Source organism: Enoplosus armatus, chromosome 15 (genome assembly GCF_043641665.1).
Source record: "Enoplosus armatus isolate fEnoArm2 chromosome 15, fEnoArm2.hap1, whole genome shotgun sequence".
Classification (NCBI taxonomy): Eukaryota; Metazoa; Chordata; class Actinopteri; order Centrarchiformes; family Enoplosidae; genus Enoplosus; species Enoplosus armatus.
The window spans coordinates 15,302,030-15,317,163 of record NC_092194.1 but is presented as its reverse complement, the minus strand read 5'-3'; the positions used below and the strand labels follow the sequence as shown (position 1 = coordinate 15,317,163).

The 15,134-nt window shown below is 43.7% G+C and overlaps 1 protein-coding gene across 1 annotated transcript; it reads right to left on the bottom strand.

Moving 5' to 3' along the window:
- Positions 1–2,801: 2,801 nt before the first annotated feature.
- Positions 2,802–14,342, bottom strand: LOC139297520 (SLIT and NTRK-like protein 3). The gene is made up of 6 exons (XM_070920228.1): positions 14,127–14,342; positions 13,686–13,937; positions 13,343–13,458; positions 12,145–13,074; positions 10,595–10,814; positions 2,802–3,941 (listed from the first exon to the last, which is right to left on the bottom strand). The coding sequence occupies exons 1-6, from the start codon at positions 14,340–14,342 to the stop codon at positions 2,802–2,804; spliced, it is 2,874 nt and encodes a 957-aa protein (XP_070776329.1).
- Positions 14,343–15,134: the final 792 nt, after the last annotated feature.

The following is a 15,134-nucleotide window of genomic DNA, read 5'->3' as shown; positions in this document are numbered from 1 at the left end:
AAAGCTGTCAGATAGTCAAACCCACATACACACACATATACGGACGCATACAGGGAAACACAAAAAAATACATACACGCACACACACAGCTGGAACGAGTCCAGAACAGAAAGTGTTGCAGAAATCAGGCACTCTGCATTCATGGGCGAGGAAGTGAGAAGAGAGCGCTAAAAAGTGAGAAAGAGGGAGAGAATAGGACAGAGAGAATGATGCTATAATTAGTCGTTTGTTGCTTTAACTGGCATTTAGTTTTAACTGGGCTTCTTTGTCTGCAGACACAATGGGGCTGATGTGGCATGAGTGAACTACACAGCTTAGAGGATTAAAGCTGGACTGAGGCTGTGGCGCCGCACTCTCTCCGTCACGCACACACAGACAGACTAGCGCTCAACGAAGCTGCACAAACACCCGGCTTCACACACTTCCTTAAACACACACATCTACAAACAAAGGCACACCCCTCTGAATACACACACACACACACACAGTCCCGAGTGTGCACACACACATACACGTACACACACACACACACAGACGCACCCACAGGGGGATTATCTGTGCAACAGAGTTCTGAACACTGAGAGTGAGGAGGCGTCTGAAGAACTGCACTCATCACCGAAGGATGGAAAGAGCACAGCAAAGAAAAAAAAACACACACACACACACACAAACGTAGACACACTTCAGTGCGAGCTACCTGTGTGTCGAGCAGCATATAGAGCAGCATCTCTCTCCGTGTCTGTCCTGTGAGGCTGAGCTGACAGCCACAGCAATGAGAGAGAAAGAAGAGAGGGAAGGAAGGGGAAATAGAGGAGAGAAGAAAGAACAAAAGAGAAAGGTGAGGAGGGGAATAAAGAAAGAGGAGAAACAAAGAAGTGAGAGAAATCAGATGGAGGGTCGAAAGTGGAAGAGGACGATGGAGAAAATCATTAAGAAAGATACTGAGCTGGAGAGAGATGGAGCAATTCGTAACCTTGGCCCTGAGGGCCACCAGCCTTACATGTCCTTATTTCACAAATAGATTGTATTGATCTAAAACCATTAATGTGGTAGATTTCACACTATTAGCTTCTATATCCATCCTTTAGTGTGTGAGGAACCCTGCAGGCTCTCAGCTTTGCTCAACTCTCATCTGATCTCTCCAACACGCTGCGTGGACAAGCTTACAGGCTTAACATACCTCGAGCCGTTTCTTTCATGCACCATTAAGGCGATGGAGAGCGTAAGTGTGCATTTATGGGGGTCAGGGCATGTGTGTGTGTGTGTGTGTGTGTGTGTGTGTGTGTGTGTGTGTGTGTGTGTGTTTGTGTGTGTGTGTGTGTGTGTGTGTGCGTCAATTTGTCACACAGTAGCTGCCATCGAGAGGTCTTGTTTACGTAGCACCCTTTATTGTATTTCGTGGGTCGGCGGTAAGAAGGCTGAACCAGATGCAGAATCATCCTATACATTAATATAACATGATCCCTTACAGGAGAGCTTCAACACGCAAAAACTAAGAATAAATATATTCACAACTGCCTCTACTATTGGTAGGAGATGAAAGCATAAAAAGGTACCTCCGTAAAAGATAATAATCGATAGTTGATAGAAGTGTCTGTCTTTTTTTTTTTTGACAAAAAAAAAAAAAAGCCATTGCGTCCTGGGTTTTTTTTGTCCATTCTTTTGTTGCCATTCAATTTTCCTCTGAGAAATACTTAAAAATCAATACAATAACCTCTGTGCCTTTGTCCGGTGAAAGAAAACATGGAGCAGAGGTCCTTAATGGCCACATTAAGTCTGGCTGATTAAGAAATCCAAAACGCATCCATTGCCACAATGTCCTTCTGTATGTCGGCCTTCCTTTGTTTTGTCTTGCGTTAAAAAAAATAATCTCTGTATCCTTTCATCCATGAAATCAGAACCTTTTTTTATAATTTCACACAGCAAACCAACTATTCCTGGATAAGTCCCTCAACTAGCCCTGTAAAAATTCAACTGGATAAGCAAATTAAGTTAACTGGATGAGATGAAAATGAACTGCATACAAACAACTCCAATATTGACTGGGTATATCATTATTTTTGGTTCATCCAGGGAATGCAATTATTCGGCGGCTTTGATTGGTTTCAGTCTCAGTCGTCCATCAGCGTTCCATCCGTTGGTAGTCAAACCTCTTTGTTTAGATAAATAGATCTGTATTCATAGAAAAATAAGCATTGACCACACTGCTGGCTGTTCATTGCTAAGGCACTTGGCTGTTTTCAGTCACTTCTCTCCCTCTCGCTTCGTCTCTGTCGTTTCTCCATCTTACACGTCCGCCCAGCTCGCTCCATACCTTACGGCTGTAACAGTTTATGACTCTGTGTTTGATGTTGCAAAGAGCTGGTGTGTTTCACCTCCACGCAGGTCTTTTGAGAGTGATAATATGAACAGTAACGCCCACCACCACCACCACCACCACGCTGTCTCCCGCTCATTGTGGCTCTGAGTAGAAAAAGGGAGCCTCAGTACTTTCGATTGTGAGGCGTAATGGAGGAAAAATTCTGTAGTAGCTGCAGCTGAAGTTTCGCCTCCAGGCAGATATCTGGGATCAGCTAATCCTTGCCAAATACCAACTGCCAGTAGTGGGGAAAATACAAAAACTGACCTCAGCTCGTTATCCAGGAATAAACATAGTGTGTAGTGTAGTCCCGCTCCCCCACAGGCTCCTCTCAAAGCCACGCCAGCCTCTGTACAGGAGTCATTGTTACAGGGTGATTCATCACCAGAGAGCGAGATGATGAGGAGACAATAGAAGAGGGGTAGCAGGAGGAGGAGGAGTGTTAAAACTGGTAAGAGCGGTCCAGCACCTCCATGTAGTCTGGTGTGGTCCTCAGTCTGGCTCTCTGCTCTCCTGCTCCCTGCTCGCTCTGGCTGCTGTTACTACCGCCTGCTGTGGAGCTGGCGGAGGTGACCACGAGCGTTTGGTCGGGTCTGGCGTCCTGTTTGGAGTCTTGGGGGTGAGGGTAGCGGGGCGGCGGCCTCGCATACCTGTCTGGCAGGTCTCTGAACTCGGGGGCAGGGAGTCTGAAGAGGCAGTCCACCAGTTCGACCTTAGGTGTGGGGCCCTGGCTGTCGATCACTGTGGGGCAGAGGATGCCGTTCCCATGGAGGCCGGCGAGCGGTCCCATTGCTCCTGTAACAGTGTTGATGGGTGATGAGGACACCTCCAGAGTCCACTCCCTCTCCTTCTCTGCTGCAGAGCAGTATCCTCCCTCGCTCTCTTTGGAAGCTGCAAACGTCTGCTGCTGATGTGGTCGCTGTGTCACGGCTGCATCCTGCTCCTCTTTGTAGATGGGGTTGCTACACATGTGCGAGGCTGCAGCAGGGTCGGGACCTTTCGACGCAGCCTCTGGGGGGTGGATGGTGTCGTAGACGTGGTTGTGCTCGGGCGGAGGCAGAGGCGGCGTCTCCGGCAGGCCGTGGTGATGGTGGTGGTGGTGGTGGTGCGTCTGCTCTGTGAAGATTCCACACTCCATCTGGATGCCGGCCAAGTCTACCTCTCCCTGGCGACGGAACGGCAGCTTGTCCCTCCTCCTCAGGGCGTAGGCGATTAGTGCCGCTGCCGCGAAGAATGCCGACACAAACAACACCAGCAGGCTGAGCACTAACACCGACAGAGGGATTGAATCCTTCCCCGAAGGGATCAGGGGCCCCAGCCCTGAGCCGGGGTAGCCAACCGATACGCCGCTGTCTGCGGCTGTGGAGGTGGCTGTCTGCTGCTCGTGCTCCTGGTCCTCCTGGGGCTCCAGCTCAGGGCAGAGCAGCTCCATGGAGAGGGAGCGGAGGTCTACGCCTTTGGTCTTTTCCGGGGAATGGCAGACCACCTCTCCCATCACCACCACCGCGCTGAGCCCCTCCAGCCAACGCTTCAGTGGAGCTGCTTCACAGTTGCACTCCCACGGGTTCTGCTGCAGGTCCACCTGGAGAAAACACACAACACCACAGCGCGTTGTCATCGTGTAATAGCACACTAATTACTGGTCTGCCATGCAATGCAAGTTCATGAATCACTTTGCGGAATGTAAACAAGAAATAGATAATTTTGCAGGTATCCTTGTGATATATATTCGTAACTTGGAAACAGTCTCTTGTGTAGAATAAGCCGGTAGCTAACACTCTAATAAGATGACAACAAGAAAAATGATGTTTTCTCTCTTTCGCCACCTTTCACCAGCTAGAATACATGGAAAATGAGTTTTTCAGCATTTGCATAATAGAATACAGCTTTGCGCGATGGCCAGCGTCTTTAAATGACTTTTTGAAATATGCAGGCGATGTAAAGTACTGATTAATGTAAATTATGTCATTATAGGGTCATCATAACGTTGAAGTGCTTACATTTCCTGAATGGCTGTGCGCAGGCATGATATATTCTCAATAATGGAGGACGATCCGAGCAGTGACCAATTCAACTTGTACCACCCACAAGTGCTCACTTTAAAACCTGTTCACACATGTACTACAGCAGGTTATAGGAATATTTTAGTTTACAATAAAGACCACTCAGAGTTTACACAAGTGGTTATTGACAAAACTCACCGGCAGGTTTTGTGTGACGAGAATGTGAGAGTATCACAACACTTTGTTTTTAACAATAGATGGGATGTGATGCAACTCTCCCTTGTGCTATAATCCAATGGGTAGGTGCGTAAAGCCATTTTCTCGTTGCCAGCTATTGATTGCGTGTCCTAAAACAAACTCAAATATTCACTTTGCCACACTTTGAATAGGCTAAAGCAGATTATGCACAAAGGGAATCACTTACAGCACGTAGTATTGTCTGCAGAACTGATCTGTTCCATATCTTTAGCAATGACACTGGCAGCGAAAGCTGATATTCTCTCTGTCACACTTCCAAGGGCCTTGCACAAATGTTGTCATGCTAATTTGGTTAGGCCCTCTCCCTGGCTTGCAGAAATAGATGAATGCTTTGTGAGATGATTCAGCATTGCTGTTGTGGGAGCCATGGTGCGACTACTTCCCCATGCCTCACACTGAACAACAGGATGCTCCTTCACTTTACTGGAGTTGGCCCACTGTGGGCTTTTGTGTGGCTTAGATAATGACATAATTGCGACTGGAGGGTGAGTATAAAACAACGCTCTGCCGCAGTTTTAACTCAGTTTGAACACTTCCATGTTAAAGGTCCACTGAAAAGTGTAGTTGTCCATGTTTCAGCATGATTGTGACACAACTGGGCTGTAATTCAGCATGAATGCACATTAAAAAACAAGGTGACATTTAAAATGAACATTGTATGACCAAAATGTCAGCTTGTTTATGCAGTTTTATGACTTCCATCTGGTTGAAATTCTTGAAGCATTTTATTCCAGGTATTGTTTGCTTTCACACAGATCCCAAGGGCTCTATCCCCTTCTCTTTTGCAAGCATCTGTCCAACATGTCCAACACCGTTTACAATTTATACGCCTGGTCACCTAGCGTGTGATTTGCTGTCAACTTGTCAATCAAAGCTCTGCTGTGAAGGGAAATTATAGACCTCAGTTAGCCCGACAGGTGCTAGTCACAGAGAAAATGTTTGAGCATGAAACCATTATATATATATTTTTTTGTGTGAACACAAAGGCTTTTAGCAAACTCATTTCACTTACAAAGTCAGTTTTCAGTTAATGACACTGTATCGTGAACATACAGTACACTCAGTACACTGTTCACCCATAAAGAAAACCAGCCACCTAGAGTCTTGTTTTAATGTTACAGTTTTAACTGCAACATTCACTGTTTCAATGCTGCTTGTGATCATATTGCGAAAGAATTCATTCATGAAAAACACAAAAAAATCCTCCTTTGTCAGAAAATATATTTAGCCTGACTCAAATAATGGCATCAATTTTGGATGGAAACTGACCTCCTTTAGCCGCAGAAGAGTAAAGTTGCTCTTGTGGGTTTTTTATCATTATTACGGGGCTCAAAGATCAAGCAATAATTGTCCAAAATTTGCTTGGGAGCCATAAAAACTAATCACATCAGGGGAGAAATTCAGGATGTTCTCAGTGAGCCATGTGTCTTATAATTGATCACTTTGCCCAAACAGCAATATCCTGTCAGTCATCCGAATTGCTCCAGTTAGTTCACAGAAATATAGTCAATATAAGCAGGTTTTGGAAGTTCTGGTGCAGGGATTTTGCTGTAGTCTCTGGTGACAAGACGCCCCTGAGCTCCAGCTTGCCAAGCCCTCTCCATACTGATGAATGTGTTTCATTGTCTTTTGAATAATACACAGAGTGAAAATGAATAGAGGGCATTGGAAGAGGAATCTGCAGTACATGAAAAATTTTGTTTTTGTGAAAAAATGTGTATATTGGAAAAGTGTCTTCATTGGTACAGTATATTTGAGATAGTTATACATACAATACCAGAGAAATGCGTCAAAGCAATTCACCCATGGATACTCTTACACTTGAGTGCATTCCAGGAGGGTTTTTTTTTGTTGAAGTGTAATTTACTTTCATAGTGTACTCACGCTCCCTTTGCCTGCCTCGTCGACACCTACCTCAGATAGTGATTACCTATATTTCCCAGAGCGACTTCAACAACCCCTTGAGAAGGGGCATGAACTTGTTCCATACAACAGTTTGTGTTTCATGTAGGTGGAGAGAGAATGGTAGTAATAGCAGAGAGCAAGATGTTTCTGGTCCATTGAGGCTATTGTCAGTGGAGAAATTGGTATATCTGCCTCTGTGTGATTGCCGAACATCAGTGCAACATGGTGAGTCTTGAAAGAAGCTCTTGATCTTTTATTCTGAGGGAAAACAAACACTGACTTTTAATATTGCTGTATTAGAGGTCTGGATTTTCTGTGTTCGAGGTGTGCCGAAAATCGCTATGAAAGTGCGTCGACATGACGTGATGAATATGTTTGCCCTGTTACCTGCAGAAAGATACAATACTATCTACTACTTCACAATACTACTGAGCCCAGGAATGGAGGTTTTCGTATCATCTTTTTTATCAGATTGGCCATTTTTGTAAATCACACACTGGAAAGAACATTCAAAAATAATCTACTGTTCACAGCTGCTAGATAGACATATTGGGCTGACCAATAATCCAATATTATAGTTTATTACCTCTGATTATATGACTGTATGATGGCGATACTCTCATATCCAAATTTTGTGGGTCAAAATTTTCATGTTTAAACGAATGCAAACAACTTATATGGACCAAAATCTGTCACAGCATGACATATTAAATACTATAAAATATAAAAATATTTGTAAATAATACAAGATATTGTCCCTGTAAAAACTGAATATTTAAGTAAATATCACAATATATTGATCTAGAAATAATACTGCAACAATAAATGCAATATTAATCATGTCTGCATCATCCACCCATTCAGATAATCGAATAAAAGTGGTTATTAACACTAAATTAGAGATGCTCCGTGGCATGTTGTGTTGTAAACTGGCTTTATTGGTATTTACTAAAGTAGAAGACAGACAGTCAATGAGACTAAAGTCCATCTTCCGTCCTATAATAGAAAACACATTGGTATGTCTGCCAGACGACTGGTCAAACTGCTAAAAGCCTGGTATTTCAGGGGCTTTTATTGAGCTAATGCATTTATGTCTAAAGCACCTGTGGTGGTCATGTTTTTGCTGTGCTGTGCTGTTTCAAATGAAATATTTGCTGATATTACAAAAAAAAACATATAACTTGTTTTCGGTGCATAAACATCTTCACTGGTTTGTTTAGTGTTCAGGAGATATTTATTACACAGGACGTAAACCAGCCTCTTTTAATAGAACTACTAAATATAATGTGGTAAACATTAGTGGTTATAATTAACTCTATTACTGCTCAACTCAACATCATTTGACTGTCCTAGTTACTGGCAAGCTGTTAGTCACTTGATATTTATATGACAGACTACGTAGTTTGTTTGTTTTTTATAAGCTAAGCGATCGTTGATCATCACCATTGATAGTAGCAAGTTCAGTTGGTTGCTAGCCTGAAAATATTTTGTTCAGTTTGGTACAAAGCTAGCTTATTCAAGCACTGTTTATAAGGTTAATAGCTCAGAAGCTACCTATTTGTAACAGAGTTATGACTACATAATTGTTTCTGTAGCTTTCACGGGCCTTTCAATAAGCATTTAACCAGGAAGTAACGTACTGCGTATCACAGCTTAATCGCTCCACTGCTATAAGCTAATGACTCCGGCAGTGACAATGTAAATTCAGTATAGTCAGTTTAGCTTGAAGATTCGGGAGCAGAACAGGGTTGTTGTTGTTTTTAAACAGTTTTTGTACTGATTAAACAAAAAATATATAACGTCTTAATTTGTGAGCTTTAAAGGTGCTCATAGGCGGGTTTTTGCTAACGTTGGACAGAGCTAGGCTAGCTGTTTCCAGTCTTTATGCTACAGTAATAAGCTAACCGGCTGCTGGCTTTAGCCTCAATCCGGACAGACAAACATGAAAGTGGTATCAATCTTCTCATCTAACTCAGCAAGAAAGCAAATAAGTGTATGTCAAACTATTCCCTTTAACATTAGTTTGTACCAAACCCCTTTAAAAGGTATCACTGAGTCAATAAAACCGTTAAAAGTATTGACACAGACTCAAGCAAAACTGATAATCAGGTGAATATTAGTTTATATGCTCTCCTGTCAAACCTGCCCCTGGTGAATACTGTGTTGTTTTCATTTGTTTTCATCAATCTTTCTGGGGGTGCACATTGTTTTTCTATCTGACACACAAGGTGAGATGTGGCTGTGGGCAAGTTTCTCCATTGCAGCTGGCAGTGATGATGAGGGAGAGCTGCCCCACTACACAACAACGTTCTGTGTGTTTACTGAGAAAGACATATGTACTCCTGAACTGTGCATATTTCTGGCATCCACTCAGATGCTTACCTGACTTCATAATATTCTTTTCATTGGTTTTCAAATGGAAGACTCATTTGCTCTTGTGTTGCTGTTAATTCACTAGTTTAAATAAAGTATAGACACCATAGCAATTTAGATTTTCTCTGTAATGTCTCACTAATGGTTATTTTAAATAACAGTGACATCAGGGAGGTATTTTTCTAAAATATCGCAGCGTGTAAGTGGGTGTAACTGTATAATCCTGTTCTTGATGGTGACAATGACTCTAAGCTATACATGCAGCTGCTTTATGATTATCAAAATGGACTGCTTTTTACAGCAGCAGCGAGCTTCACCCTGCTTCCATCTGTGTTACCCTTTGATTTTACTGTGCAAACTCTGGCTCCAAAAGCACATGCCAGCGCCCAGAAATCCCGCTTCCCCAGCTTCAAACAGGCCAGCAGTAAGTCAACAGGTGATATCATTGTCACATTATTTTCTGCAGTCCATGGGCAGCGCTAATGTGGCTTTGTCAGAGTAATAACAACCCTGGTAAATGAATGAATTCAATTACTGTGCAGCAGATTTTGAGAGCTACAATGGTGATACCGCTGGGCTTTATGAATATGGCCCACAGTGTACTTCCATTTGGTGAATGCTTTAATGCTCTTGGACATCAGAGGCGTATGACAGCACAAAAACATAATACACTTCTACATGGTTCCTCCAGCTCCATAAACCACTGTCGTCCTTCCCCTGAGCAAACATTTAGAAACAGCCTCTGAACTGCCAGCCTCACCCACACTACCTACAATCAGGATTTTTTCATGGAGCAAAGTAAAACGGAAATTCACAATGACATTCAGGCTAATCCACACCCACCTTACCTCATTCTACTCTGGCTGTCTAAGAAAAGCCTGGTACACTAAATTTGCTGAAGTGAGAGGAGGCAGGATGAAAAAATGTAATACCTCGGGTTCGGTCCTTATCGCCGCATTGTGTACAGCAACCAGTCACATAATGCTGCAGTCAAATGTGCAAGGTAAGGTCTAACACAAACAGCAAATTTAACACATACTGTACATTATACAGTCTATTTACTAAGAGGTGCGTTAATTACAACCACGCTCAAAAACTTGAGACGTTTCAGCTTTCTCCAGTTTAGCTCCTGATTTATTAAGACCACTTATGCAAATCGAGTCAATTGCAATTTTCCAATTAGAATACCTGAGGCGCAACCGTAGTCCCACATGCCACAGCAGAGCTCTCAAAACAACAGACGATGCAGATGACGGAGAAAAATGCAGCTGTGCCAGGGGCCAAGAGATCAGGGACAGCCAGAAGTTTTTTAAACACGGGTATGGTTTGATCGAAGATTTCAGCTTGTTTTGTTTCTTTCATCAAGCTGTGATAATTTGATGTGTCTTGGCAATCTATTAGTTCTTTTAATTTCATCGTCTGACATTTGAAACAAATACACTCTGTATAATTATGCACATTTTCGTTTAGTAAACCAACGGGGGTGATCCAATTCAATAATCTAAATTTTTCACCCTGCCACTGTCACTCAACAGAATGCATGTTATTTGGCCTAAATTTGCTAAAAGCCTCATGCCAGGTATCTGACTCATTTACGCTAACAGCAGGTTAGCAGATCAGAATCGTTTTTTTTTTTTTCAAGCATCCACCTGCACTGAAACCCCCTTAATCGTTCAGCGAATAGGTTTGCACCGACCTGTACCAGTCCGGTGAGGTGCTCCAGCACGCCAACCATAGGAAGCTGCAGAAGGTGGTTGTTTCTCAGATTGAGGCGAGCCAGATTAACTCCAGAAAACACACCGAGAGGGAGGCTCCGCAGCAGGTTGGCGTTGAGGAACAACAGCTGGAGGGACGGCATAGAATCGAAGGTCCCAGGATCTACCTCACGGATCTCGTTGTACTCAAAATAAAGGTACCTAAAGAGATGAGAGGACAGTGTTAAAGTGTCTCTGTGTACATGCAAATAAACTGAAGATGGACTATGGAAATAGGAGGATAAATAGAGAATGGTTATGTAAAGGAAACTACCACTGCACCTCAGAAATGAAAAGCCAATAAGGTCCTCTGTTTATCAGTCTTTGTCTTAACTTTGTATAAATAAATAATTATTTTCACATGATTTATTTTGAAGTATTCCGTAAGGTAATTTACCTCCCCTGCATCCCGGCATGATAATTGCATAAATTAATATTTATCTAAAGAAGTCAAAGTCAATAACAGAAATTGTACTTATTCTGCGATTTTTGCACTGACGAGTACTTACACTTGCCTTGATAGGCCTGATCATCATGTCAAATTCAAGACACTTTGAATTTTTAAGGTTTTTTTTTTTTAGTTAATAGAAATCAGTGTGAACTTGGGGAATAATTAAGTATGAATGGAGACTTTTCCATGCATGCTAGTCATCCAATATACTTCCATTGCTCAAATAAGTTATAGATGTGGTTTAAATGTACTGCTCACTCGCTCTAGAGTCACTAACAAAGGCTAACGAGAGGTTAAGAGGAGACTTTTTGAATGTCCTGAGAGGATCTTTATTATTGATTAATAGTCAAATTAATGAGTCTGTAGATTTTCTGAACCTTATCTTGAAATATAGAGACGCTGGAGCTGAAAATTAAAGGTTAAATGATGCTCTGAATGAATACAAAGGTACTGTGGCACAAACCTTCTCATTCTTTTTATAGCAGAGGATGAAAGTTGACTTGTTGTCTTAATCAAACACCACAATGTTTAACTCACTGAATAAATACAATCACTGACTGTAGATATAAGCTGTATACATTATTTGCAGAGGAATTATCTTTGTGAGCTTAATCTGACAATGATACATATGCATCATTCTGACGACTTGTTTTTATAATAACCCAAAAAGCTAATTCCTGGCACCATCCAGACGTCTCACCGCCTTATCAACACCTCTGTATGCAAATACAAAAAAACACTAATTTTCACGTTGTCACTCATACCAGGCTCACACCTCAACTGAAGCATGCCATCAGGCAGCGTGACTAACAAATGACACTCCTGGAAGAGAATGGGCACCTTTCATCTCAATCAAACTCCTGCATAATGGTAATCAAAATGTTCTGCTCTGTGCTATGCCAGTATTACAGTGAAATTAATTTCCACATACAAATGTACAACTGTCCAAATAGCTGACATGTGGTTTCAGTTTATGAATTGGTTTTAAGTTCAGTGATGGCAACATGCTTGAAATGCTGCAGGCGATCCAAAACATCCTACCTTAGATTCTGCAGCCCCAGGAACATGTGGGGGCTGAGCCTCTCCAGGTTGTTCCCGGTCAGGTAGAGGCTCCTCAGGGTTGTCAGGCTGGAGAAGGCCCCCTCTTGGAGGTAGGAGATGCGGTTGTCCCCCAGGTGAAGCAGATCAAGGCTGGAGAAATTCCAGAAGTCCGTGCGGTAGATCCTCTGGATTAAGTTTCCACTCAGGTACAGCTTGCGGCCGTTGAGAGGCCGAGGTGTGAGCTGGGACACATTGAGGAAGGCGTTGCCCTTGCAGTTGACGGTCAGGCCCAGGTCTGTGATGTGCAGGTTGCAAGTGCAGCCCAGGGGACAAATGATGGGGATGGGGGGTCGTGTTTGGTAGCCAGCCACGGGGGGATTCTGGTTGGGCATCAGACTGCGAGGTGTGGGGGATATTCTGGAGGGTCGAGGCCTTTTAGTGGGCCTCGGGTGCCTCTCCCTGTCTTTACGCTCAGCTGAGGAAGAGGACGACGAAGTGGAGGAGGTATGAGTGTTCTGGCGGGAGCCGTGGACTATGGAGGAGGGTTTAGTTGGCCTGACTCGCCCAGGCTGGGTGTTGGGTTTAGAGTTTGGGGGTAAATGTTGGGGCTGTGATCCTGCTGATGGACCACCCCCCTCTGCTTGCAGCTCTTTATCCGGGAGGTCGGCACACAGCTCCTTGCGGGGGATTTCCCTCAGGTCCTTGCCGTGAAGGTGGAAGGGATACTCGCAGGTAACGTCCCCCACTACAGCCGTGTAGGGGATCTGACCCAGCCACTGTTGTAGCTGCACTGCCTCGCAGCCACAGTTCCAGGGATTCTCCTCCAGCTGTATCTCCATCAGGGAGCGGCCCACGTACTCCAGGGTCCCAGCATATGCCAGGCTCTTCAGACGGTTTCCCCGCAGGTCCAGATGAGTCAGAGACACAGATCTGGAGCAGCAGGAGGAGGGGGATAGTTACTAGGTTAGATGAAAGGACAATGTGATAGTAAGTGAAAATAAAGGCTCATACATTCCATTCCTGAGAAATCTGCTTTTTATCTGATGATTAATCCGTCTTTTATGATATGAAATGGTATGCCACAGAAACATAAATTCAACAGCAGCAAAGACTGGCTAATTGTGTCTGACACTGATATTTCTACAGATCAGTACCGGCGTAATTCAAAAGCTTTGCAGCAAAATAATCAGACTCTAACCTGAACAGATGAGCAGGCAAGACAGGGATCAGGTTGTCGTTGAGGATGAGAACCCGGAGCTTGTAGAGAAACCTCAGAGCGCCGCTGTCGATTCGTTTGATCACGTTGTAGTCGGCCTGCAGGTAAAAAGAGAAAATATGATGAACATAATTGTTGCAATTAAAAAGTCGAGGAAAGCTGAGGCACTCTCTGTTTGAAAATGCACAGAGATCTTGAGAAGATTATTTCACTCAAGCCACCTGCTAGCCATTGACTATTTCTGTCACAGCCATATATTGTAATCTTGTGGGAAACAATCCCGTCAATCATGGATAATCAACACGGATTATATTCTCAAGCCCACCTGGAGGTATTCCAAAGCCTCTAAGCCAGCAAAGGTGTCATTTCTGAAGACCTCCAGCTTGTTCTCGTGGAGGTACAGGCGTCTCAGTTTGGCCAAACCGTGGAAAGCTCCCACTCGGATGTCCTGGAGTGCATTGTTGCCAAGGTTTATCGACACTGCGTTGCCAAGGTGCTGAAACCCGTTGCTATAGAGACGCCTCAGAGAGTTCCTCTGGAGGTTGAGTTTGAAAGGGCGGACCCATGACTGTGACACCTGAAGGATTAATTAGAGGTCTGATTAGTTATCTTATTAATTACATGAATTTAACAGTTAGAAACACCTATAAGCCACATCAGAGACAGGATATTAGACTTGGAGATATGTTAATGAGATAAATGACAGCGCCATAAAGTGCAGTCTGCACTCCACGTGCACGGCCTGATAAATGAACAGGGATGATACCTGGCTGACATTAGTGAAGCTCCGCCCATCGCAGTGCACGTGCAGCACGCCTTCTTTGACCTCGCACGTGCACGGCTCGAAACACGGCTCGTCCACTTCCTCCTCTGAGTTGTCCACTAGAGGGGTGTGTGTCGAGGTGGGGGTAGGGGTGGGGGTGTGCGACGCCCGGGACAGACACACACACCCCAGGGCCACTGCCAGAGCGACCCACTGCATCCTCCTGCTTCTCCCTCTCAGCTCAGCAGCCTGGGGCTACAGCCCGGCATCGGCCCTTCACCGCACTGCACGGCGAGACACAGCACATACATCCATACATACATACACACACACACACACACACACACACACACACACACACACACACAGTTAAAAGAGGGCAAACAGCCAGGGAGGCAACAGCAAAAGTCATTTCCAGATGAATCAGAAGAATCAGATTGATGATACATCACAGGCATACTAAAGCAGTCAGAAAATAAAAGTTAAATCACACGGACTGGAGTGCCATGGGGAAATAATTACATTACATTGGAATAATGATGTATAGGCCAACTGGAGGCCACAGTAAGCAATGATATGAGCAGAACCATAGTAAACATATGTAAGATGCATCCAGCACAGGAAAACAAGGCTTTGGACTGACAGGGTTCACCAAAGCATGAAATATTGATTTAAAAACAACAAGCTGAGCAATCTGCTGCTACAACGTTGCTTTTGAATTAAAAATTCAAATTCTGACATTGAAAATGCAAAACAAAGGAAAACACGTGGGTTAGTTCACCTGTGAATCACATTTTATCATTTTTAGAGTGGCTTTTTGGACAAGTGGGGGGGGTGGTGGGGGACTTGTGATGAATATATTCATCTGTACTCTCAAATGCCCGGTGAAGCTGAAATGTCACGCATGTGTTGTTTTAATGTATGCGATATGAATATGGGTGGATGCAAATCAGATTCATAATGCTTCTGTCTAATGAACTGCTCCATTTAATAAGATGAATGGCAATCAGA

Bases quoted from the DNA above. Each gene is read 5' to 3' on its own strand.
- LOC139297520 (XM_070920228.1), bottom strand. From the start codon at position 14,342: ATGCAGTGGGTCGCTCTGGCAGTGGCCCTGGGGTGTGTGTGTCTGTCC. The intron at 13,459-13,685 runs GTGGGCTTGAGA...TTTTACCTGCAG, and splicing joins AGGCTTTGGAATACCTCCAG to GCCGACTACAACGTGATCAA. The intron at 13,075-13,342 runs GTTAGAGTCTGA...CTGCTGCTCCAG, and splicing joins TTGCCTGCTCATCTGTTCAG to ATCTGTGTCTCTGACTCATC.